The sequence below is a fragment of the Ictidomys tridecemlineatus genome, chromosome 1 (assembly GCF_052094955.1).
Source record: "Ictidomys tridecemlineatus isolate mIctTri1 chromosome 1, mIctTri1.hap1, whole genome shotgun sequence".
NCBI classification, from domain to species: Eukaryota; Metazoa; Chordata; class Mammalia; order Rodentia; family Sciuridae; genus Ictidomys; species Ictidomys tridecemlineatus.
In genome coordinates this window covers 158,336,707-158,360,580 of record NC_135477.1, presented here as the reverse complement: position 1 = coordinate 158,360,580, position 23,874 = coordinate 158,336,707, and the positions used below count along the sequence as shown (strand labels likewise).

Genomic DNA, 23,874 nt, shown 5'->3' with positions numbered 1-23,874 from the left:
TTCTGCCCTGCCTGAGGCGAGCCAGGACTCTGAAGGACAGTTCTTGAAGAGACCTGGAGGCCAGCCCTGCGGTTTATGTCTTCCCCAGGCCTTGGGCGGAGAAGCAGGCAGAAGGGCAAGCCAGACAGTGGGGATTTCCCCTCCTGAGGTAGAAAACTGTGTGTTCAGGAAACCAGTGTCCCCAGAAAGTCATCTGGTGGGCAGAGACATGGAACTGGGAACTGCCGATGCTCAGTTCAGCAAGCTCAGGAGTGCCTAAGAGGCCTAGCTCAGTGCACGGCCCTGTGCCAGAGACACAGAAAGCACAGCTCCTGTCCCTGGGGAGCTTGTCCTCTGGCTGCCGGCAGGATGCAGGTGCTGTACAGGAAAGTGTCCGTTAGAGGTGGTGCAGCTGGCTTTGCCAAAATGCTCCTGCTTGGCCACTGGGGAACACTGTGACCCTTGTCAAGTGACTGTCTCTAGCCTGAGGATTGGTGTTTGTAGATCTAGGAGTCTAACAAACCTGTCCTGCCATGGAATTTCTGTTGTGCTGATATGACTCTTTTCTGGGACCCATGGAGCCTGGGAGCAGGGGAGGTCCCAGAGGTGAGTGGGAGCCAGGGGTTGGAGGTATAAGGTGAAGTAAGGCCTGGGGTCCAACTGTCAGCTCTTTTGTAGACCCTGGTGACAAAATTAGTATGTCCCTGGAGGAGGGAACAAGTGGGATCTTTACCTGTTCCACAGTGGTCCTTCTCTGACGCCCATCTCCTTGTCCTCAGGGACAGGGACTGGGAGAGAGGTGAAACAGCCTCTGCTACCACTAAAGGGGTGTCCCCGAGACCTATGTCCTCCAAAGCTCCTATATAAGAACATCCCTCCAAAATATGTGGTCTCATGGCTTGACTCATTCTTTTAAAGATAAGACTTACCCCAGGAGAGGGGTGAAGGTGGGGGTGGCTAGATTGTCTTGGACTCAGAAGCACAGGAATAAATAAGAAGCATTCTTAGAGGAACAGAGGTGTTACCCAGATGTTTGTATTAAAGCACGGATGGCCTGTGTTGTAGTGATATGCAGAATGTCCACAAGACTTGAGAGAAAACAAGAGAATTCCCCAAAAGCCCCTGTGGCTTTGAGTCACATTTTAGTCCACCAGCTGCTGCTCCTTTGTGACCCTGACCTTGCGGGATAGGCAGCTCTTTCTGCTGGGCCAAGCACTTGCTTTCTGAGTTTCAACTCTGGAGTGGGGGAGCAGAATCCACTTCTAGTGTAGTTGGGAACATTGTTTGCTCCAGCCAGCTGGAAAGGCCTCCTGGCCTCTGGGATTTGTCTTGCAAAAGAAATGTGCGTAATAAATTCTCTTTAAGAGCAGGAAGTGCTGTTATCCTCATGAAAATAAGAGAATGAGATGTTGAGTGGGGTTTTTTTTTTTTTCTTTTTTTTTTTTTAAATGCATCTGACTGACTTAATCTAGTGGTAGCTTGAAATATGACTGGACAAAGGGTGGCTATTCCCAGAACTTTCCTCTGGTATTTCATACCTAATTTTAAGTGTAGGTTTACTCTTGGCTGAGATACCCTTTATCAGTTCCAGCCCCGAAAAGATTATTTAAAGATAAACTCTCTGGCTGGCTTGCAGGCAGTAAGTACTGCTGTGGTTAAAGGACAGCAGCCACCTCAAACAAGTGGTTTAACCTCTCTTGAGTCTCAGGCTTCATGTCTGTAAAATGGGGGTGATGTGAATTAGGCTAGGTAACAGCACAATACTTGACATGGCTTAACTATTAGCTATAATTTCTGGTAAGTTGGGTGCTCAGGAAACAATTGCGATTTCAAATGAGGTTGGCTATTTGAGGGAGACCCTTAAACATTTCTTAGGGGATGAAAGGTTGCCCCTCCTGATGTGGACAGGTCAAAGATAGGCAGTCCTGGCCAAAGTCATTTCCATTGGCTTTGGACAGCAACTAGGCCTAGTTTCTGAGTTCTGTCTGGAAGATTCCTTCAGGGCCAATTTCCTACCTCCACCCTCAGAAACAGGAAATTGTAACCTTTAGCCATTGTTCAGGCTACTCCTGGGACTCATTCATTCCTTTACTCATTCCATAAGCATTTCTGTTTTCTTTTTATGCTGTATTGAGGACTGAACCCAGGGGCACTCTTCCATTGAGCTATGACCCCAACCCTTTTTCTTTTTTATTTTGAAGCAGGGTCTCACTAAGTTGCCAAGGTTGTCCTCAAACTTGCCATCCTTCTGCCTCAGCCTCTTGAGTGGCTGGGATTACAGGCATGTGTCACTGTGCCCAACTCACAAGCAATCTTTTTTTTTTTTTTTTTTTTGGTGGAGATTGAACCCAGGGCCTGTGCATGCTAAGCAATCACTTTATCAACTGAGCTATATCCCCAGCCCTCACAAGCACAGCACCACAAACGGGCACAGTAAAGGCAATAGAGACACTGGACACATGCAGTGTATTTTTCTGCTGTTTGGTTATCAAAGGAGATTGATATTGAACAAATAATTCCAAGATAATTTTATTTCATAGTTGTGGTAAATGCTAGAGCTTTTTCTCAAATAATCCAACTTTCCTGCCAGGGGCAGTGGTGCTGCCCATAATCCCAGCAACTCAAGAGGCTGAGGCAGGAGGATCATGAGTTCAAAGTCAGCCTCAGCAACTTAGTGAAGCCCTAAGCAACTTAGCTAGACCTTGCCTCAAAATAAAAAATAAAAAGGGCTGGGGATGTGGGAATATGGTTAAGTGCCCCTGGGTTCAATCCCTGTTACCAAAAAAATCCAACTTTCTTTGGCACCTCTTAGTCCAAAGGACTCTGACATGGTAATTCAGCCCATGAGGAAAGGAAGCAAAAACTAAGGTTCCAGGATGAATTTTTCAAATAGCAGCCACAGAACCAACCATCATGTTCTAAAACTGCACATTGGAAGTTGCCTGTTGTTTGCTTTAGGAGATCACAGACACTACTGAGCTCCACTGGGCTTTCTTTCTTTCTTTCTTTTTTTTTTTTTTTTGTTGTTGTTTGTTTTTGTTTTGTTTTCCTACTGGGACACTTAACCACATCCTCAGCCCTTTTTACTTTCTATTTGGAGATAGGGTCTTTGTAAGTTGCTTGGGGCCTTGATAAATGGCTGAGGCTGACCTCGAACTTGCAGTCCTCCTATATCAGCCTCCCAAGCTGCTGGGATTGCAGGCGTTTACCACTGCCCAGCTGCACTGATCATTTTTATGTGACCTGCTTTCAGTTCTTCCTAGGGAAATAAGTGTAGAAAGGTAGATTTGTGGGGGTTGTGGTCTTCAGTTTCAGGAAAAGTAACCACAGAGCAGGGTCACGTGATGTGTTCCTGGGGCGACATCCCTACATCTGGACAGAGCAAGGTCTTTGGCCTCCTGTATGGCTGCATTGGCACCCCTGGCACCCAGGTTGGTTATTAAATTAGAGTTTGTGCCTTTTAAACATCCTCCATACTGTTCAAAGAAGTTACAATTAGTATTTCCCAAGTAGCTCAGCAGAACTTGGTTGCTAGGCAGCAGACCTTTAAAGACAATTTGTTGATTTCTGCCAAAAGACAGAAGAGTAGTAAACATTCACGTTCTAAGAAAATTGCTTGTTTTCCAGCTTCCAACTTCCGTGCCACAGCACGAATTCCATTCATCAATATGTGCATCAGTGTCCATTTTGTTCTTTACTCGGTTTACATAAATTATTCAGAGTTGTTATTCTTTTCCAAGCCTAATCCCTGGCATATCAAAATAATAAGATGTTTTAGGTTAGAAACTGGCTGCCATATTTGTGGTCAGGTAATGTACAGAGGCTACTACGGAAGTTAACAGAGTACCCAGCTGCCCAGCTATAGCCTGGGGCAGCACCCAAGGAAGAGGTGGCTGATCCATGGAATCATCTCCAGTTTTTCAACATTTGTTTGCACCTAGCGTGTGCCAAGCCCCATGTGCACTGTGGTCTAGCCAGACTTCCATACTTTCATTTCTTAGTAGGGAAGTCATGGCGGGAAACCAGAAGCTTCCAATACAGGTGCTGTGAGAATTCTAACAACATCCAGAACCCAGCCTCATATTGGGCAGGGCTTCCCAGAGTGGATATGTGCTGAACTGGAGACCTTCAAGATGAAGCACGCCAGGCCCACTTTGTGCAGGAGAGAGAAGAGTGATTCAGAAGGAGGCTCCCATGTAAAAAGCCCTTGGGAGATAGTAAGTGCTGGATGCCTTTGACCACTATAGACTTGCACTTCAGCCTGAGGGCTATGGGCTTGGAACTTACAAAGGACACCATCAGATTTGCATATTCCCCTTGGGGAATCCACCTGATTTGGCTGAAGGTTGATTCTAGGACTTTGGACTATAGCTTGGGGGGGTGGTGTGGCTGGAGGCCTTGGGGAAGGAAGTACAGCCTGGCTCCGGAGTTGTGTTGGCCTGGCCTTTTGCCACTTTCAAGAGGTAAACCTTGAGTAGGTTAACTCTCCAAGTTTCTCAAGTCCAAAATACCTACCTCTCAAAATTGGTCTAGGAACTACTACTGAGACAAAATTACAAGTAGCTGTCTGTCACCTGGCACACAGCCATGTCTCTGCTTGATAGCTGACAGTCATAGAGCTGACTTCCTTGTGGAAACCCATTTAGTTTTTTCCCATGAGTCCTGTCTGAAAGGGCCAGTCATGTCCAGTCACCTGAGTGCTATATTCCCAGGCTGAGGCAGGAGGATTGCAAGTTCAAATTCAGCCCCAGCAACTTGGTGAGGCCCTAATAAGCAATTTGACAAGACCCTATCTCAAAATAAAAAACATAAAAAGGGCTGAGAATGTGGCTCAGGGGTGGTACGGTGCCCCAGGTTTCAATCCCTGGTACCAAAAACAAGAACTTAAAAACTTGGAACTTTGTTAGAACCAGGCTTGTCTCTCTGAATTTGAGTCACTTTGAGGTCAGCTCACTCTAGGTCCTATATAGGGGATGGAGGTGAGGGGAGTTGGGGAGTTGGATTATTTATTCAGCTCTAGCCCTCTGGGCCTCCAAGGGTCCCCACAGGCCTCCGTGGAGTAAACCTTCCATTCCTGAAGAGGTGCTGCTGAAAGGAGCCCCAAAAGCACTCAGCGCCTGAGTGTGTGCTCTTATATTAGCTGTCTTGCTGCTTGCTAATAAGATATGCAAATTATCAGGGCTGTGAGATCTTAGCCACATTCCATCTTCTGTTTAATTAGCATTTAATCGTAATCTGATTTTAATTTTTTCACACTGGCACCCTAATTAAATGTTAGGGTGTTAGTCTTAACAATTAAATTATATTGGCAAATAGAGTCTTCAGGAAACTTGACCTTTTTCAAGCCAGGGCCCTCTCTAGCTAGATGCAGATGTTAATTAGATTCTGCAAGATGCTGCTTCCAGACCCATCCGTGCACCCATTTAGTTTTTTTCCTTGTGGTAATGGCTCTGGATTCCAGTGGGGCTCATATAGCTGGTGAGTGCACCCCCAGCAGGCAGAGGTTAGCACTGAATTGGTTTGTCAGGAGCCTGGAGCCTGGTGAAAGCCAAGTGAGCTGACTTTGCTCCAGGCATAATGATAGACATGACGGGTTTGGAAGTTGAATTTAGGACTGGAATACTCCTTGAAGTGGTTTCTCTTGTCTCATTGATGTAAGTTCTTTAACTTGTGATTCTCAAGTGATGATTACCAGGGAAGTTGGTACCAGAGCAAGTCATATGGTATCTAGAGGCACCACCATCTCCACAGCAGTGCTTTGTCAGGGGGGCCACAGTGTGATTAGGCAATGGAGTCTGGAGGCATTGCCAGAGCCAGCTGGGAATATGTTTGGAGATGGTTTTGGGGTGGAGGTGGAGGACAACAAATAGAATAATGGGGACAGCCAGTTTCCCTCTGAATGAGCTGTAGATAGGTGCTCAAGAAATCCAAAAGCATTTTGAGGTAGCCTCATGGGCTGGCTGGCACTGAGGGAATGAGGACAGATTGAAGAGAAAAGACAACTGTCCTCTTCTACCCCATCACACACTGAGGGTGGTAGTAAAGAACACCACTGAAGCGGGAGACAGTGTCCTTGTTCTTGTGGGACCTTGGAGGTCCTGACTCATAACATGGTTACTCTCCAGGCTGCTCCAAGTTCCATCCTCTCCCTGCACTATGGCCTTTTATTTTCCTGCGGTTGGGCTAGGGATGTGTCTAGAGATAGAGTACTTGACTCACACACATAGATCTCCAGGACAGGGGTAGGGTGGGATGAGGGGTATTTTCCTGGGGTTGCTATTTAGTGCTGTTTCATATCTCTCCTTGTGCCTGTGGGTACAAATTTACAGCATAATTTTAAACTTCCAATGACAATTCTCTTTGTAGTTACTTATCGGTCAGTATCACATTCACAGATGCCTTTCTGCCCTCTGAGGTTTTTTTTCTTTTGCTCGTGTTTATTTTTTGTTTTTGCCTTTCTCTGCAATTCTTTTTCTCCCCTTTTAGGAAGGAAAAAATCCTATTGGTCATTCAAATTCTGTCCCTTTTTAACAGGTTAGAACCGTGTGAATTCAGTTCCTCGTGTTTATGGAACATATACTATGGGAAGGGCATATGCTGGTTCAGAGAAGGTGTTGTTCCTACTGCTTTGGTTTATTTCTAAGTGAACAGTCAGAAAGTCCGCTTCGGTTGCATTTATATGCCTCTTGCCACAGCCTATGGTCCAGACCACCCCAAGGTGATCTGAAATCCCCTTCTCTCGCCCTGCCAGGTTTTCCGGACAGACTTGATCACAGCCATGAAGATTCCAGATTCATACCAGCTGAGCCCGGATGACTACTATATCCTGGCGGACCCGTGGCGACAGGAATGGGAGAAAGGTGTGCAGGTGCCCGCCGGGGCAGAGGCCATTCCAGAGCCGGTGGTGAGGTGAGACAGGCAGTGCCCAGGAGGAAAGGGAGGCTGCTCTCCCGAAAGGGACCTATCAGTCCTCGAGTTCCTTTCTAGTTTGTCTATTTCGTGTTCAGTTCTCTTATCTGATAAATCATTGAAATATTCTAGAAATACTCTAGAAACATTTTTCAGGCTTTGGACCTTGGTTTGGGCTCAGCTCTGGAGCTAGACTGCTTGGATCCAAATTGTCACTCACATTCAGTGTGACCTTGGGTCAGAATCCGGATCTCTCTGGGCCTCCATTTCCTTGTCTTAGAAATGGGATGTCACTCTTAGAATGATGTCACTCCGGACTCCATTAGAAACATCTTTGACTTTTTTTTTGGTAACAGGGATTGAAGCCAGGGCCTTGTGTATGCAAGGCAAGCACTCTACCAACTGAGCTATATCCCCATCCCATCCCCATCCCCCTTTTTATATTTTGAATAGGGTCTTTCTGAGTTGCTTAGAGCCTCAGTAATTTGTTGAGGTTAATTTTGAACTTTTGATTCTCCTGCTTCAGCCTGTTGAGACTCTGGGATTACGGGCATGTGTCACTACACCTGGCTCCTGGCCTTATTTTTTATTTTGAGACAGGGTCTTGCTAAGTTGCCATGCTCTTAACTTCTTTCCCTTCTTTTCTTTTGCAGTACTGGGAATTGAACCCAGGGCCTTACATATGCTAGGCAAGCAAGTGCTTTACCGCTGAGGTACATCCCTAGCCCTTTTTGTTGATTTACCTATTTATTTGGAGACAAGGTTTTGCTAAATGGCTCCGGTTGGCCTTGAACTTGTGATCCCTCTGCCTCACCTTCCCAAATCGCTGGGGTTACAGGTGTTATGCCTGGCTCTTATCTTCTTTTAAAAGGCCCTTTAAAGGAGTTCTTAGAGAGGGTCTGAGTCAGAGAGGAGTCTTAACTGGGATTTGGAGTCTTCCAGTTTCATGGAGTACTGAGACCCCTGGGTGCTCTTGCAGGATGTAGCCACATTGCCATAGGTTGTGCCTCCAACTAGAGCTCAGTCAGGTGCTTCTTTCTGCACCCTGAGGAACCCTCAAGGCAGGGGGGCCTGGTGTTTTGTCCTCCCCACCCACCCGCCTGCCTGAGCAGGGTAGCTCGGGTTATTGGCAGCCCCTTTCTGGCCTTGGCAGCCTTGGCTCTTGCTAGAGCTCATGTAGACCAAGCTTAGGGCAAAGATCACAGCTGTTCCTTCCCTTGACATTGGCACCATCGCTTCCTGGCAACCACACTTGTGACTGGCTCATAGACATTGAGAACCTTAGTGCCAGCCTTGTGCTGGGCACAGGATCATAAGGGAAGCAGATTCAACCCTGTCGGGTGCTCTGTGGGGATTGGCTATTGAGGAGGGCCTTTCCTCGTCCAATAACTTCTGAGGGCTGAGTGCCACCAACCCTTGGCTGGGACTTTCTGAGAATAAGGGAAGGTCTGAACTTCTCTAATGGCCCCCTTGGGAGTATATGCTGCATCAGTGAATGAATTGGACAATAGAGATTATTCTCCACATCATTTTCTAGGGCCAGCAACATGGCTGAAGCTCCTAGCCAGTTTTGTGCCCTCACCTAGGCAGACTGGAAAACTCTGGCTTGACCTCTTTGAGCCAGTTTCTTCCTCTGTGAAATGGGGATAACACCAGAACCTGCCTGATGGTGTGGTGGTGAGAATACACATGCCAAGTTGTCACCACATGTGCCAGGGCCCAGGGTAAGGAGAAGGGGCAGGCCACTTTACTGGGCAGAAAAAAGCCAGTCCTGATTGGGCCTGCCCCAGCAGTCTGTCCTTTGTACTTGATGTCAATGTCAGGTGGTTCCGGAAACATCCACAGGCCTAGGTAATTAATTGCAGATGCTTCCACACCAGTAGCTTAGTTTCAGTGTGCCTGTAGGGTACTTTATCTGTTGACATCAAGAGGAGAGCACATGTTCCGGCTGCCTTGGCTTCATGACGTGCATTCCCAGCATATGCACAGCTGCACCAGGATGACAGGAGCCAGGCGCTCCCGGCCTGTCCATGGTTTGAAAGGGATAAGATGGGTGTTCTCTTGGCGAGCTCTCCATGCCTCCATCTGTGTCTTCCCCAGCCCAGCCCAGCCCATCCATCTCCCTGGATGCCTCCTACTGCACAACCTTTGTCTGATTATCTGCGTGGCGGCCATCATGGCCAGAATTGCCAGAACTGCTCTGAGCCTGATGATTTGCTGTACTGAGCCTGGGATGTTCATTTTCTCATTTAATGATCTTACTTGCCTTGTAAAGTACAGAGTACTGTCCCCATTTTATAGATGAGGAAGTTGGGAAATTCTGGGGACTTTCCTACAGGGTTGCTGGGGCCTAGTGGGCTGGGCCAGGAAATCACAGGCCCCACGAGCAAGCCTTGGGTTATCTGTGTGGGGCCCAGAGCAAGAGCCTTATGCCTGCTGGCTCGAACTGTTCTCCCCAGTTACTATCCCTCCCTCCCTGGCCTTTTGGGCAAATCTGCCCGCCTCGCCCTCTAAATCTGAGCGAAGGCCTGTACCACCTGCTTAGTATAGCCAGAAAGCCTAGGGCCCAGCCAGCCTCTGGAGAATGTCTCTTAATGGGATAGAGACTCTTTTCTCTCCTATAGGTCTTTACCCAGTGGTCCTCCAGCTGACCTCCATGCCATGTCCATCGGTCAGGTCAGTCTATGCCTGGGAGGAGATCTTCCTTGATAGCTAGAGCAAGAAGAGGACAAACAGGTGAAGATGGGAGTCCCAGGAAATGCATTTTTCTGGTGTGAATCCTTCAGCCCTGGCTCCCCAGAGAGAAGACACTGATCTTGTTCCCTAGAGGTCTGGCCAGGTGACAGCTGACAGGGCAAGCAGGGTTAGGTAGTGTTGTGCCAGCAGCTGGGCATTTGGATGAGAGCTGCCCCAAACCCTTGACTAAGCATATGTTTAGGGCACAAACAAAGCCAGATCGTGACCAAATGACAGGCTGCGCTTAAAAGGAAGCATTAGTTCAAATGGCTGTTTCACCGGGAAAGGCAGCATTTTGTTGGACTCGGGTCTTGGTGTAGCTCTGATTGGAACCCCCAGGGTGGTGGTGGGGTGCCACCGACATCATTAAGGTGGTGCCAGCCCTTTCCCTTTCTCTTTGCCCCTCAGCCTTTTCTAGGCCTCCCTTCTGGCCTGGAGGCCTGTCTTCCTGCTTGGGCCTCTGCCTCCCTGTCCCCTGCCACCTTCCTGCCTCTCTTGCTGACACCTGGGGCATTTCCTGGAGCCCAGGCGCCCTCCCCACAGCTCAGCCATGTCTCTGCCATCTCAGGCCCTGCCCTCCTCTCCACAGTGTGCGCTGAGTCACAGCCCCTGGCAGCCCTGCCTCCGACCCCAGGAGGCCTCCCAGGCAAGTGAGGGGCCTCTCAGGCCTGGCAGTGCTGTCCAGATGGAGGCCAGGCTCCCAGGCAATAACCATGGCAACCAGTGGGGGGTGGGAAGAGCTGGTATTTTGGTGTTCTGTTCTTTTTTTTTTTTTTGGTACTGGGGATTGAACCTGGGCCTCCTATGTGCTAGGTGAGTGCTCTGTGACTAATCTACATCCCCGGCCCTTCTTAAAATTTTTATTTTACTTTGAGGCAACATTTTGCCAAGTTGCTCAGAGTAGCCTCGAACTTGTGATCCTCCTGCCTCAGCCTCCTGAGTAGCCACTGCACCTGGTTAAGCGTTGGCATTTTGAACTGGCATGAGGATCTGAGAGACCACATAGGGCTGAGCTGAGGGGACACTGATCTTCTCACAAGGCAAAATTTCCCCCTTAACTATGTATGTGTGCCAGGCACTTTTCTAAGAACTTTATACACATTAATCCTTACAGTCCTCTCACTAACTGTATAAGGTAGGTACTAATGTCATTAGCCCATTTTTGGGATGAGAACATGAGAACATTCAATGGGGGAGCTGTGATGTAATCTAGACATATAGCCATGGCCTTTCCAAGCTGCGTCAGAGACAGAGCTGTGTCCCCAAGGGAGAGCTGAGCTGGGATGTGATCCTGGGACCATGGTGGGTGCAATTTTGTATGCAAGAGACTTTGCTTCTGTCCTGGGCAGTGTTGGTGGGGAGACAAGTAACCTAAGATATTTGCTGCTTATGTACGGGATCTGGGGAAGGACAGGTGTTGGGCATTGCTGTATCTGGGGCTGTAGCACTGGAACCTGGCTGTGCCCCCTCACACCCCCGAGGAGAACTGGCCACAGTTCTACTCAAGACCAGGGCATTTTCTGGCTGTTGGTGAAGGAGGGACCAGGGCTTGTGAAAGTGGGTAGCTAATCAATCTCTGGCCCCTCCCCACCTGGAGGAGTATGTTAAAGGACCTGAAATCCGAACTGGCTCTATCCTGCTTGTTCCCAAGTGACTGGCACAGGGCATTGCTTAGGATGTCACTTGGGACACCTCCTACAGGCCCAGGCTAATCAGGAGGCTTCAGTTTAGGCCCAGCCACCCTGGTGGAGGGACTGTGGAGATGGGCTCTGGCTGGTCATGGATGTTTATGAAGTGAGCTGGGGCTTCTCCATAGCCCTTTAGGTCTTATATTTCCTGTGTACCCATAGTCATCCGAGTGTTGGCAGGGTGGGCAGATGGTGGAGGAAGAAATAGGAGGAGGGGATACACAGAGCATCAACAGTCAGACCTCACACTTGGCCACCAGCTCCTCACTGACCAGCTCACTGGAGCCTCCGAGCCTGGCGGCTGAGGGTCCTTCCCTTCATGACAACCCCTCTTGATTTCCTAGGATCCTCCCACCTCTGGAAGGCCCCCCTGCACAGGGATCCCCAGACAACTCTGCACTTGGTGAGGGCTCCCAGCCTGATTGGCCAGAGGGCAGCCGCTATGACCTGGACGAGATTGACGCCTACTGGCTGGAGCTTATCAACTCCGAGCTCAAGGAGATGGGTAGGTGACCCGCTGTGCTAGGAATGGAATCAGGACAGGGAGGGAGGGTTTCCTTCCCAGTCGCAGCATCCTCTCCTCTAGAAAGACAGTGGCTGAGACTGGGGAACAGTGACTTCTGTGTCACTGATAGGTATAGTTATTTAGTATCTCTGTGCATCCTGAAGATTTTGCAGCCGTCAGGTGGCTGCAATAATAGCATGATTCACAGGGTTCTTGGGACTATTGCAGCAGACATGAATGTTGTAGGAGTAAGTAAACATACAAGCAGGGCCCGGGCATTGGGTATTACCATCCTGGCTAAAGCCCACTGATGTGTCAAGGAAGGATCAGGTCTGCCCTGTTCAGCCACGTTTGGAAATGCCTGCTGCACACAGCATTCCATGCTTTCTATACATACATGTGTATCTCAGGCCAGCTATCTACAATGAGAACACCACACAGGTCAGGAACCTTTGTGATAGAATGGTCCAGCCTGTTCCATCATTAGAGGGTGGAGCTGAGTCCCAGGGCACATGGTGGCCAAGCAAAAAATCTTCCATACGTCTGCCCAGAATTCCTGATACCACCCACTACTGTTCTCCCCACAGAGAGGCCCAAGCTGGACGAGCTGACGTTAGAACGTGTGCTGGAGGAGCTGGAGACTTTGTGCCACCAGAATATGGCCCGGGCCATTGAGACGCAGGAGGGGCTGGGCATTGAGTATGATGAGGATGTGGTCTGTGACGTGTGCCGCTCCCCTGAGGGCGAGGATGGCAACGAGATGGTCTTCTGTGACAAGTGCAACGTCTGTGTGCACCAGGTGGGCAGCCCTCTCCTCCCTGACCTGGTGATGAATGTACCTGCTGCCTGGGTGGACCCCTGTCGGGGCTGGTCGATCTGGCTGTAGGCGCTCAGGGATACTGTGAGCTACCTCCCTTAGCAGGGAAGGAGGGAGGCAATGCCATGGATGCCCTGAGCTTCTAGGGATACCAGGGCCCTTGACTTAGCCCCACAGCCAGACTTGAGCAAATGCCCATTGGGTTGCCTTTCTGTCTTCTCCCATCTACCTCAGACACCCCCGTGGATCATCCTACCCTACTCTACTCTCCCTTCACTTCTCATGTCCTGAACTTTAAAAGAAGTAGCAGCACAGTGTAGTGATTGAGAGCCAAGCATGGAGCCAGCCTGCCTGGTTTCAAAACATGGTTGTGTCCTTCACAAGCTGTGTGACCCTAGATAATGTTACAGGAGTAAGTGAATGCACAAGCAGGGTCTGGGCCTCTTTTCCCCTCAACTATCAATAAAAGTGAGTTATTGGTGTTAGGGATGTAACTCAGTGATATAGACATGCCTAGCATGTCTGAGGCCCTGGGCTCTATCCCAGCCCTGAGAAGAAAGAAAGAAAAAAAGACTTGTCAAACCTTTAAATTAGCCCTGGTGATGCATGACTGTAATCCCAGCAGCTGGTGGGGAGGGTGGCTGAGGCAGGAGGATCATAGGTTCGAAGCCAGTCTCGGCAATTTAGCAGTTCTGTAAGCAAAATAAAATTATGGGGGATGTGGCTCAGGGATTAAACACTCTTGGGTACCAAAAGTGGGGGGGCGTTTGAATTGTTTATTATGAGTTATTTGCTTAGTATAGTAGAATAAGTACTGTGAGTACTTACTACCATTCCTGGTATTATAAACTAGATATAGTCTGGATAGTCCCCTCCCCACCCCCGATCGATCTTGGGCCCTCAGGCTCCAGGTCTTGGGTATCTCTGGGCCTTGTTTCTGAACAACTGACTGGTACCCAGTAGACCCACTCTGACCCTTACTTTAAGGCCATCTGTATCTACTGCTGCTGAACTAGACCCTGGGGAGCTCAGGAGGGACTGCAGGTGGGGTGATCAGTGTGACCCTCATACATCCATGTCCCTTCCACCCAGCAGCTCTTAGGTCCAGTATCTCTGTTAAGCTCTAGACTTGACCAGGAGGAACCCTGTTCAGATTCCTAAGAAACAGATGAAAACTGTGGGCCTTGGTTCTAGGAAATAGATAACCAGTTTTTTATTCAACTTGTGAGGAAATCATGGACCCTCCCAAGTTCGTCCTGATTAGGAACTGCTAGCTAACGTGAGCCTCCTCCCAGCAGAGGGCAGACCTGAGCCCTTTCCTGGAGGACTGAAATACGCAGGCAAAGAGCTTTCTAGGAGCCCTCATATCATCAACCCTGAAGAGCTGACTGCTGTCCAGGCACAGACTGGCTAGTGCCTTTGACTCGTGACCACCCTGCTCTCTCCCCAGGCTTGCTATGGGATCCTGAAGGTGCCTACAGGCAGCTGGCTATGCCGGACGTGTGCCCTGGGAGTCCAGCCAAAGTGCCTGCTCTGCCCCAAGCGAGGAGGAGCCCTGAAGCCCACCCGAAGTGGGACCAAGTGGGTGCACGTCAGCTGCGCCCTGTGGATTCCTGAGGTGAGTGGGTGTGGGGGTGTGGCAGCTCAGGGATCAGCACCTGGGGAAGTGGGTTTGCATGGAACTGAGAACTTGGGGATGAACCCATGGGACAGCACAGGGGTCTTTAAGTGACAGGTTGGGAAGAACTGGGGCAGCGGTCCATTGGGTTGGGCACAGTTCAGGTAGGCAAGTGGGATGGTGGACTGCTGGGGATTTCAGGAGGTAGATCTAAAGTCTGGGCAGAAGTCAGTTAGCTGCGTGTAGGGGACAGGCTGTGGTAGCTATCAAAATGTGGGTAGTGGTTCCAACCTCAGTCAATCTGCAAGTTTAAACCACAAATAATCCCTCTGACCTGAAAGAAAACCAGGCATCAAGCCTAATGAAAAGTTGGACAGCAGGCCTGTCGCTCTGGCTGTGGTTGGGAAGGAGGGGTCTGCCTGTGGCTGTGGCCAGGTGGGAAGGCCACAGGCTACAGGCTGGGTCCACACGTCAGCAGAGGCCCCCAGTCTCCTAGAATACCATTCATTTTCTTTAAAATGTGAAATGCTGAAATTCACTAGAGTTTTAGCCCCAGCCCTACGGTGTGCTGTGCAGATTGAGACCCCATTCCTATGTTGCCTGTGTCCAGAAATGAGCCAGGTAACCCTGTCAGTATTTGGTCCTTCCCTTCCTGAGTTCATAGACCAGGGAGGCCCACATTGCAGACTTTTCTGTGATGGTGGTCATTTGTGTCAGCAGAAGCCACTGGCTTTCAGAGCAGCATCTTAAAGGCTGGGACTACCTCTCAGTGTTGCCTGGCCTGGACACTGCAGAGACAGAACCAACAAGGACCCCACCATGGGAGCCCTTTAGAGAGGGGCCCTTATTCTATTCTCAGACATGGCCAGATGAATGTGTATTGCCTCCTGGGGCCGATGCCCTATAGAGGTCTTATATGCAGACCTGTCCCCCTAGGCAGGGCTAAGTAAAGTTACATCCCTCTTGGCCACGAGAGGCCTGAAGACCCCAAAGTGGAGATTCCATAAGGCCTGTTCTTGGTGTCTAGGAAAAATGATGAAATTAAAATAAGTTATAGATGCTAACGAGATGCAGAAAGAAAAGGGACCTCGCACGTTCTCCTCCCTCTCTCTCACATGCACACACACACAGAAGCACTTCTGTGGGAGGCCAGCACAGTCATCCTGTCAACTGTACATGATGGTCATGTGCATTGTCCCTCAGTCACAGTCCAGGATTAGTCACAGATGAGCACACAACTTGCCCAGCAGATAGCTTGGGACGGTGAGGAGGGACTCAGACCTGTTTGGGGTCAGGAAGTGGGATTCAGAGGCTCAGCCACTGTTCTTTCTGCCTACCACCTGGTTTCTGTGGGCAGCCACCATGTGACAGGGTTCCCTGGAGGCAGACTGGGGATTGACACAGTTCCCTATGTCCTGCTCAGGTCAGCATTGGCTGTCCAGAGAAGATGGAGCCCATCACCAAGATCTCACATATTCCAGCCAGCCGCTGGGCTCTGTCCTGCAGCCTCTGCAAGGAGTGCACAGGCACCTGCATCCAGGTACGAAGCCCATTTCACCCCCTGGAGTCCCCTGGAAAACAGACTGCAGTCTCTACCCTCTCCCTACCCTCTCCCCACCCTGCCCCTATGCTACTACAGTGGGACCACAGATGGGCCCAGGAGGTGTGGGACTGGGGCCAGACTCAAGATTACTCCTGGGAGGAGGTGAGCATTCCTTTTTATCCTCAGGTCCTCCAGAGACAGAGTGGCTCACCACCCCATAGGAGCGCTGAGAACTTGGCTTTCCCTGAGAGTGTTTTTAGGCTTAATAAAGACATTTACCTTGCTTTAGACATCAGGCTTGACTTGGGAGGAATGGGAATCAAATTTCCCCTCCAGCTGAGCTAATGGGCTCTCCTGCCACAGGATTGCACTAGTCTGCCTTGGTTCCCAGAATCTAGTGTGCATCAGATCCGGGAGGGCTTATTGAACACACATTGCTGGGCCTCCTTCCCAGAGGTTCTGATTTAGTAGGTCTAGAACTGAGAATTGGCACCTTATCAAGGTCCCACGTGATTCTGATATCTCTGGGGGTGGGGGGCATCCTTTTCCGTCTCATCTCTTCAGGAACGGAATTGTTTGCAAACACTACCTGAGCCTTCACCCATTTATAAGACCTTCAGAAGGGTTTCTGAGTGCAGCATTGCTGGTTCCTAATATTTGAGGGTATTGCTGCTGAAACAAGGCTGGAAGGGAGGGTCAGGCCTCAGCTGCCTGGGCAAGACTTCAGCCCCTCCTCCCAGATTGGCAATGAGGATCCCCGCCTTAGATGATGTCGCAGTAGTAGAGGAGGCGTGGCCCATCACCAGCCTTTCTTTTGATGCCTTCTGCTCTCAGAGTCATTTTGCCCACACAGAAATGCAGCTTGTCCCCAGAGGTCACAGAATCATTTTCTGATTGCTGACTCCCCAGGGGTGTGTTGTGCCAATCTTTCCAGGTGTCCCAGGGCTCCTCTGTCCCATGACTCCTTCCATCCTAGGCAGGGCACTGGGAGCCCATGCCATTTTATGTAGGACTCCCAGGCATTCAGCATTGTTAGTGGAGCTCTGTGGCAAGTCCCATATCCTTTTCCTTCCCACCAGGGCTCCTTTCATGCTGCCTTTCTCTCCCTCCAGTGTTCAATGCCTTCCTGTGTCACTGCATTCCATGTCACGTGCGCCTTTGACCATGGCCTAGAAATGCGGACTATATTAGCAGACAACGATGAGGTCAAGTTCAAGTCGTTCTGCCAGGAGCACAGTGATGGGGGCCCACGGTGCGAGCCTACATCCGAGCCCACAGAGCCCAGCCAGGCCATTGAGGACATGGAAAAGGTGACTCTGCGCAAACAGAGGCTGCAGCAGCTGGAAGAAGACTTCTACGAGCTGGTGGAGCCGGCTGAGGTGGCCGAGCGGCTGGACCTGGCTGAGGCGCTGGTCGACTTCATCTACCAGTACTGGAAGCTGAAGAGGAAAGCCAATGCCAACCAGCCGCTGCTGACGCCCAAGACCGACGAGGTGGACAACTTGGCCCAGCAAGAGCAGGACGTCCTCTACCGCCGCCTGAAGCTCTTCACACACCTGAGGCAGGACCTGGAGAGGGTGAGTAGCCCTGGTAGGCCACCTCAGGAGGCCTTTCTGCTCTGGCTCACTGCCCTGGGACAGCCAGCCAGGATTCACCTGGCAGCTGTGGACCCTAGCCAAGTGCCCTGCTCTGAGATCAGCTAAGGGACTGAGGGCTTCCAAGTCGTGGACAGTACAGGGGGCGGGGGGGACTGATATCACAGAACACAGAAGGATCTAGCTCTTGCTTCTTTAAATATCTTTAGTCCTAGAGCTTTCTCGGGCTCTGGTGAAGGTAACCTTACCAAGGAAGGAAGGCTGGGGAGCGTCAGAGTTGAGGCAGAGGTCCAGATGCCTGGCTCCTAATCACTTCTGCCCCACTTCTGGCCTCCATGGCACTACCTGGTCCTAACATGTGAGCTTTAGAATCAGGCAGGAGAGGGACTGGAGCTTCCCAAGCTGCCCCACTGACCTATGCTGTGCGGGTCTGGGTACACAGGTGTGAATATGGCTCCCAGTGGGTACCTTGCAGACAGAACCGAGGCACAAAGCATGGGTACAGGCATTGAGGGTCTGCAGCCTGCGTGGAGTGGAGGGATAAGCCTGGAGTGGCCAGTAGATCCTGTGAGGCTGAGCTGGTGGACCACCATGTCTGCAAGCTGCAGACAGGCGAGATTTAAATAGAGATGGTCTCGGCGCATGCCTATAATCCCAGTGGCTCGGGAGGCTGTGACAGGAGGATCACGAGTTCAAAACCAGCCTCAGCGAAAGCAAGGCACTAAGCAACTTGATGAGACCTTATCTCTAAATAAAATATAAAATAAGGCTGGGGTCGAGTGCCCCTGAGCTTAATCCCCAGCACTAAAATAAATAAATAAATAGGGATGGTCTCACTGCACCTGGGATTTCCAAATCCTCCCCAGGGAGGAGGAGTCGCAGGACTGCTGTGAATGAGTTGGGATGTTCCAGGAAGCAGCCCTGGGTGGAAGCATCAGGGAAGCTTTTGTGTAATCTGAGGCATTTGCTTTTATTACCCACAACTTGGTGAGCAATCTGTAAAATGGGTCAAGCATCTCAGCAAGTGTTTTGCTGTGCAGAGGTAGCTGGACCCCATTTCCCCATTCCTCTTCACCCCATTTATCTGCCTTGGGGCCTGGACAAAAGGGGAAGTGACCTTAGTGGCCTGAGAGAGGACTTACTGCCTGGCAGTTCCCAGCCTACAACCAGGTCAAAAGGAAGAGGAAGGGGTGGGAGGGGTCACATGTTTCTTGCTGTAGCCAAGGCAGAGGGCAAGGCCACCTGCCTTGGAGTCACCACCTCCTGGGCAGCCTGGCCTTCTGTCACACAGGGCAAGGGCATGATACTAGCCCTCTGAGAACAAGACACTTCCAGAGAGTTGTCCTGAGGCCACCCCCAAGTTTCCATTCCCAGGGTCTCTTGTATAAACAGCTGCTTTGCTCCTGCTGTTCCCAAGTGACCCATCAAATCTGACCTCCCTGGTCATGCTGAGCAGCAGCTCTCCAGCCTAGCCCTGACCCTGGCTAGGCTATATGTGAAGGTTCAGGAATCATCTCACTTCTGTAATCATCATCCTGGAAAAGAAGATTATCCTCCCAGCTGTACTGAGCAAGGAAGAAACTGGGGCTCAGAGAGATGAGGTGACAGGAAGCCTTAGAGGAGCATGTTTTCTAGAGACTTCAGAGCTGAACTGCGGGAGGGCTTGAGTCAGGAAATGCAACGTTGGCTCATTCTCTATTCTGTAAATTTCCCGGGCAAAAGCATCCCCATATCAGTGCCCCAACCTCCCAACCCCTGTGTCGGCGGGTACAGGTGGAGCCAGGGTTTGAGGCTAAGTTGCCAGCAAACCTGCTGAGCAGGCTCCCGGGGACCCAGGGCAAGCAGGACTTCGACAGACCCCCTCCAAGGCAGGTGTCCTCTCCAGAAAGAGGAGTCAGGGCAACTTTTGATGTCTGTGCAGCTCTTGTGGCTCATGTGGGTCTTGTCTTGTGGCTTCCACAGCAGCCCAGGGCTAGGATGGTGGGCACCAGCTGGGAGCAGGGCAAGGGGAGGCCAGCCTTGGCAGGCTGAGGAGGAAGACCATCAGAGATTGTAGTGAACCAGGGCACCCCCTCAGTGCTCCTGCACCAAGGCCTCTCATGGCCATGCATAGAACTCTGCTGCTGCGGAGGCTTTCTGCAAAGTCCCATGGTGATGGTGGCCTGGCCAGTGGGCCCAGCCTCTTACCATGGCCCAGTGCCAAGAGCCAAGAGTATCCAGCCTATGACTGGGCACTGGGCCACCTTGGCCTGGATCCATCAGGGAGGTGTAGGGCAGGGCTTGAGATCGAAACCCTGGGTGGCCTGTGTCTAGTCCAGTACTTCCCAGCTCTGCACCTTCTTTGTTTCAGTTTCCATGTTATCTGAGTTTTGGTTTCTTTGTCTATAAAATGGGAATAAAAATCAAACTGATCTTGGTTACCGTGAAGACCGGGGACAGAGGTTAAACACAGTGCCCTCCGGTGCTGGCTGTGATTCTTGTCAATGCTCTCACCCCGTACAGTGTTCACCTCTTAGCGGGGAAGCCAAGCCTAAGGCTGCAAGGGTGAGCTCCACAAACAACTGAAGAGGCAGGCCTGGCGCCAGGGGTGGGAAGCAGCCTTCCTGATTGATTTGTCCCTCTACGGTCAGGCAGGGGGGTGCCGAGAGAAGCAGAATCTGGGACTGCCACAGCATGAAATCCCTTATTTATGGTCATCCCAGAAGATGCACTTTCCTAAACATTTCAGCCATAGGCCTTGGCCCTGGTGGGCAGCTCAGGAAAATAAGACCAGCACCGCCTCCCGGAGTTATTCACAGCTGACAGAAAAATTGCAGCACTGAACATCAGCCTTAAAAACACCAGCTAGTGTCCCCTAGCAACCACACTGGTGGTCAGGCTCTGTGTTGCTCCCTATGGCTGTGGATCTCACTACCAGGAGTTTATTTGAGGACCCGTCCTGGGGAAGAGGCCGGGAGGGTAGAGGTACCTATTAGACACACATCTGCCCTGAAGATGGACACCACTGCCCCTCTCACAGCCTCATTACTGCTGCCCCTCCCAGGGAGAGAAGGGCTGAGTATGAAATGGGTCCTGCCCTTTCCTGACATTTGCCACCTTCCTCCTTGTCGTTTAATCACTCTGTTTACAGTCTTCACTGCCTACATTATAGTCAGTCCCCTCATCTCTACTTCCCACTACCAAAGCCTACCTTATCCAGATCTTTGGGTCCTCAGCCTCCAGGACTTCTTCAACACCTACTGCCCCTGTCCCTCCCCCCAAACCTAGTCACTACCTCCAACTGCTCCCAGGTCAGTGACACAGAACTCCCCAAACTCCTACCCCTGGCTCTGGTATTAGCTGGGTGCCTGTACCCTTGCCCCTGTGCTGGGGCCACACCCCTGGAAGAGCCTCATGCAGTGAGCAAAGGATTCCCGAGACACCTGCCAGCAGTCTTGTCCAGCAGTGTGGTGGATTTTCCCAACCCTGCCACCTCCCCTATGGCTCTCCCTGTCCATTAGCAGACAGCTCATCTCTTCCTCAGACCAGAGACCTCCACTTCCTGCCAGTGAGCCCCTGGACCCCATCTCTGTCCTTGCTGCCTTCCTTCCTCCCCTCAAATAACCTCTATCCAGTTTATACCTGCAGGGAACCAACTCTGCCCTTTATTATCCCCTCCTCAGGACCTTTTCCACCAGCACTAGAATCAGTCAGTCCCGCCTCCCACCTCCCTGGGGTCGTGGGATACTCCACTGCCCTCCTCATTTCTCCTTTCCTGTCATCCCTCATGGGATTTGCTTCCTGTGGCCAGGCTCTTCACCACTACTGCATCTAAGAGCCTTCTGTGTTGGTCACCAGCAGCCTCCACCTCCCACTGTCCATCCTCATCCCTCGCCCGAAGCATTGGTTGTCAGTGCTTTCAAGCTTGACCTTGGCCTTAATCTTTTCATCATGGATGCTCTGACCAGGTCAGCCTTAAGGTCCTGCTTCCCTGGCTCCTCTGTCTGAAGTATCCATTCCACAGCTTTTCCTATAACAGAGAACTGGCTTCAACCCATATCTCCCTCCTGAACTCCAGCTCTGTAAGTCCCCTTCAAACATCGCACACTAAAGATGCCTGCTCCTCCCTGGCCTCCACTTCTCTGGGAGCACCCCAACACTGGTCCATTCTAACTCAACATCCAGCTTTGAGTCCTCCCTGCTCCTCAGCCCCACACCCAGGCTCTCTCTAAAACTCATTGATTAACAGTACAACTTCATCAAGATATAAAACCTGGGGGCTGGGGTCTAAGTTCAGTGGTAGAGCACTTGCCTAGCATGTGTGAGGCACTGGGTTCAATCCTCAGCACCACATATATATAAACAAATAAAGGTATTGTGCCATCTACAACTAAAAGTATTTAATTTATATTAAATATAATAATATATAGAAATTAATATATATAAAATAAATAAACATGGCCAAGTGCAACAGTGTGAGCTTTAATCCAAGCTATTTAATCCAAGGCTGAGGCAGAAGGATGGCAAGTTCAGCTCTCTTTCCAGAGGGCTCTGGAGAGAGCCCTCATGAGATTTATTCCTTGCTTTAGCCCAGCAGTTCCCTTCCTTGAGATTTCTCCCATTCTCTCTTGAATCTGTATCTACTTTCTTAAATAAATCTGTCTGTACCTTTGAAGGAGTGAAAAGTTGGGGGGGTCGGGGGTATGCAAGTTCTAGGCCAGCCTGGGCAACTAGGACCCTGCCTCAAAAAAAAAAAAAAATTGTTTTAGTTGTTTTTTTTTTTTTTTTTTTAATGTAAAACCTGGGGACTGGGCCCAACGCAGTGGAACACACCTGGAATTCCAGCAGCTCAGCAGGCTGAGGCAGGAGGATCACCAATTCAAGGCCAGGCTAGGCAGTTGATCAAGACCTTGTTCCAAAATAAAACAGAGCTGGAGATGTTGCTCAGCAAGTTCAAAGCCAGCCTCAGTAATTTAGCACTCTAAGTAACGTAAGAGTTCCCATCTCTAAGTAAACTATAAAAAAGGCTGGGGATGTGGCTCTGGGATTAAGTGCTCCCTGGGTTCAATCCCTGCTACCAAAACAAAACATAAACAACAAAAAAGCCACCTGGGGCTTGTATGTGCTTTGCACTGGGTTCCACACCCAGTACCAAAACCAAAACAAAAAAACAGTAAAACTGTGGGACACAACAAGGCCCAAAGCGGCTGGGGCTGGGGCTCAGTGGGGAGGGTGGGGGTGTAGCTTAGTATTTAAGTGCTCCTCAATTCAATCCCTAGTAGCAAAAAAAAAAAACAATAAAACTTGTGTTTATTACCACTCCCTGCCCTAGTTATTGGAACTTTCCTAGTTTTCTTCTTGATTCATTTTTGCACTGCTATCTTTAAAATGAGAATGTTTTAACTTTATAGTAAGAAAAAAAAATGACAATGTAAGGAGCCTATGGGTCTATGCGAGCTTCTAAAGTGAGATAATAATTCGTCTCCCAGAAGCCATAGGATAAAGGAATTCAGTATTTACATGCAGTAAAATGTTGTCATGTTACTGAGATTATTGTGTTACTAAGAAATTAGAAAACTAGGGGCTGGGGTTGTAGCTCAGTGGTAGAGCGCTTGCCTAGCATGTGTGAGGCACTGGGTTCAATTCTCAGCACCACATAAAAATAAAGGGCCACCAACAACTAATAACATATCTTTAAAAAAAAATAAATTAGAAAACTAATAGGTGATTTCAGGGTGAAGTAGATGCTAAAGGACCCTTCTGTAAGCCCCCTTCAACTGGTGGATCTGGTGGTCAAAGTGTGACCAAAGTACCAATCAAAGAACATTGGGATTCTACAGAAGGAAGCATTCTTGTCTCTGGAGTTGAATCCCCAGGCAGTTTGGTCTTTATCAGTAAAAGAGTTTGAGCTGATACTGCAGGATGTTGTATTTTAAGTATCTCATTCTTCGCTACCACTGCATATTATAGAATGAACGTAACCAGACTATTTAATAGGTTCCAAAAATAATAATAAAACACCAGCAGAAGTTCTGCTATCTTTTCTCCCATGCCATAGTGCATTGTTTAACTCGTTTCCTATGCACTTCACTATAGATGGGCCCTGACCTGAGGCAAGTAGTTCTTAGAGTCTGCAGTTCTGTCTAAAATGTGTATTAAAAAGAGTTTCAGATCAGAGACAAACTATATCTACATCTTACAAGGAAATCGAGTATACCCCTCAGTGATTTGGGGGGCGGGGGGATTGCAACATAGGACCTTACTTCATCTGGTTCCTCACCTTTGGATGTTAGGTCTAAGGGTGGATTAAACTCCAGGGTGGCATGTTCTAGAAATGTTTTGAAAGTTAGACCTTGATGAATTTCTCTTTAGATTAGATATGACTGGCTTATATTTTAAGTTCCAAAATAGCCCTGATTGGGCTGGGAACAACAAAATGTTGATGATCCATTTCCCTTTCCAAGTCTACCCCCTCACCTCCGAGTCCATATGGCTATTAGAGAGG

At 49.7% G+C, this 23,874-nt stretch overlaps 1 protein-coding gene across 5 annotated transcripts in view; it reads left to right on the top strand.

Moving 5' to 3' along the window:
- Jade2 (jade family PHD finger 2) overlaps positions 1–23,874 on the top strand; it is a 52,183-nt gene that overhangs the window by 16,769 nt on the left and 11,540 nt on the right. For all 5 annotated transcript variants that reach the window (XM_021733565.3, XM_005335740.5, XM_078050535.1 and 2 more), the window contains exons 4-9: positions 6,731–6,888; positions 11,657–11,817; positions 12,405–12,616; positions 14,085–14,252; positions 15,676–15,792; positions 16,908–17,372. In XM_021733565.3, coding sequence (XP_021589240.1) covers positions 6,731–6,888; positions 11,657–11,817; positions 12,405–12,616; positions 14,085–14,252; positions 15,676–15,792; positions 16,908–17,372 — 1,281 coding nt within the window. The remainder of the gene's footprint in view (positions 1–6,730; positions 6,889–11,656; positions 11,818–12,404; positions 12,617–14,084; positions 14,253–15,675; positions 15,793–16,907; positions 17,373–23,874) is intronic.